Genomic DNA, 2,500 nt, shown 5'->3' with positions numbered 1-2,500 from the left:
TTTGACACCTCTTCCACTCCCGTCCTTGCACGCTACACCGCTACAACAAAGATGACGGGGAGAAGACTCTGCCGAAGTGATCCACGTAAATAAGACCGCTCACAAAACGGCGCATCCTGAAGAGACTGTCAGAAAGTGAATTGAAGATGACCTGTAAAACATAATTTATACAACATTTCGATTAAAAAAAAAAAAAGACTCCTTTAATCCTGTGCGCCTTATATACGAAAAAGATCGAAAACAGACCATTCATCGGCAGGGTGCCTTATAATGAAACAATAAGATGCAAAGACTCAAGTTAAAATGACTATCATCTTTGTAGTGTTAAAGTTCCACACAGTGCTCACATTTGTTGACAACGCGATGCGCACCCTGAACTAAGTTGTAAAATAGTGTTTCTACATGTGGTTTGTTCTAATCTATTGTATGATTAAATCTACCATGTTAAATTTTTAGTTATGCTACCTTGATTTCGGATATTGTGTTTGTTTGTTGGTGCTTTTTCACACAGGTGTTTAATTTTTTTAAGTTATTATGCCAAAATTTTACCAGTCCAGCCCACGCAGGGAATAGACTATTCTCCATGCAGCCCCTGAGCTAAAATTAGTTTGACATTCTTGGGGTATACTGTATGTGCCCTGTGATTTGCCATGCTACTTTGGTTTAGCTTGCCAATGAGCAAGTCTATTATATGTTAGCATTAAGCTGGCAGCGTGAGAGTTACCTTTATCCTGCATAATTGCATTGCTTTTTTTCAGTTTATTTCAAACGATTTTATTAACGTAATTAATTTAACGCAATTCCTATATGTACTGTATGTGCACTTCTTTCAAAATGTATATATATGATGTACTTTTGTGGATAATATCAACAATAATAATAATAAGTTATTTTTTCATCTCTAATTCAAATGACTGTTTACATATTTGGCAAACTAAATTCCAACATCCAGGGAGGGCAGAATACAGTGGAGCCTGAATTACCATTTACAATAAGCAACAACAATTGAAAAAACATTGAGAAAAAACAAAGAGATCACAGTCTACCAAATCATATTCCTTGTTTGATTTCGATAATATTTGACAAACTGTATTAACTAATAACACATATTAGTTATTGAAAATATATAAAACATGTGTTTAGCCTTTATAAAGAAAATATATCCATCATTGCTAATCAAAATCATCATGACGTCATATATTATGTCATATTAACTGCACCCATTGCCACACCTCCACCGCAAAATATATATATATATATATATATATATATATATATATATATATATATATATATATATATACATATATAAAATGGAAATCCAAGAGAAACCCTGAAATATATGTATTAAGGAGATTTATAATTAGATAATGCACTGACTTTCCTCGTCACCTATAACACAAAGCTAGGTTGATGTTTTGCTCGGATAGCTTAGCATATATTGCCCAACACTGGATGGATTTTTGGCTCATTAATGAATAAAATGTACCAAAGAGGCCCGCCTTATCCTTCAATACCCCTGGCTTACATAATCAAATACTTCAAAAACACACATATACTGCTGTACTGATGGCTTTAGAATTAGGTGCTGACCTTGCGGAAACGTTTGAAGTTCTTTGCAAAGCCGTTAGACTGCAGCTGCTGTGGTATAGTTTTGGGCACGTTCACCGTCAGGGATCTAAACTCTACCAAAATCAGGTTTTTAGGGTGGTCTTCATCCAGGTTGTTTTCCTGCAACACAAACACATTAATTGGCGTATCATAAAAAAGAGAGAATTTTAACGATCCATGAGCTTAAATACAAACAACACCAAAGTAGATTGTTCCAGCTCTGAGGACTGATCACAATCTTTGGACACACAGAAAGGAAGACAAGCAAAATATAACTGTCGATTTTTAACACTTGAAAATTTGCAGCCTTAACACAAATCATTAGTTAGACATTTGTATGGGTCTTAAGGCCAAAACGCAGATGTCTGAGTTTATATCATGTGCTAATAATGAGAAGCTCAGTTAGCATTTAACATAGGAGCAAGTGGAAAGCCCCTAAAGTTGGTAAGATACATTGAAAAATCCTTGTTGCATAAAACTTAAGTTTTATGCAACAGGTCCCGCCTCTACCTCCACAGACAGATCAGGAGGAATAAAAATTTAGCGATAAACAACCTTTTATTTAACTTCTCGTCATTCACCAGTTATTCATTTTCTGATATGTTAGCTGTGCATGGAGCAGCGTTTCGTTGAAGTTGTAACCTAACAGATTAAATGTTCATATTTACAATATTTACTAGGGGTGTGGGAAAAAAATTGATTCGAATACGAATCGTGATTCTCACGTTGTGCAATTCGGAATCGATTCTCTTTTTTTTAAAATCGATTTTTTTAATCAATCCAACAAAACAATACACAGAAATACCGTAACAATGCAATCCAATTCCAAAACCAAAACAGCAACACTTAGAACTGCAATAAACAGAGCAATTGAAAGGAGGCACAAACA

At 34.7% G+C, this 2,500-nt stretch overlaps 1 protein-coding gene across 1 annotated transcript in view; it reads right to left on the bottom strand.

The window, feature by feature from the left end:
* nbn (nibrin) overlaps window positions 1-2,500 on the bottom strand; it is a 62,922-nt gene that overhangs the window by 23,481 nt on the left and 36,941 nt on the right. The window contains exon 14 of the mRNA XM_061881936.1: window positions 1,594-1,731. Coding sequence (XP_061737920.1) covers window positions 1,594-1,731 — 138 coding nt within the window. The remainder of the gene's footprint in view (window positions 1-1,593; window positions 1,732-2,500) is intronic.

Source organism: Nerophis ophidion, linkage group LG21 (assembly GCF_033978795.1).
Source record: "Nerophis ophidion isolate RoL-2023_Sa linkage group LG21, RoL_Noph_v1.0, whole genome shotgun sequence".
Lineage (NCBI taxonomy): Eukaryota > Metazoa > Chordata > Actinopteri > Syngnathiformes > Syngnathidae > Nerophis > Nerophis ophidion.
Note: the sequence above shows the minus strand (reverse complement) of the source record. Positions and strands in the feature narration are given on the sequence as shown.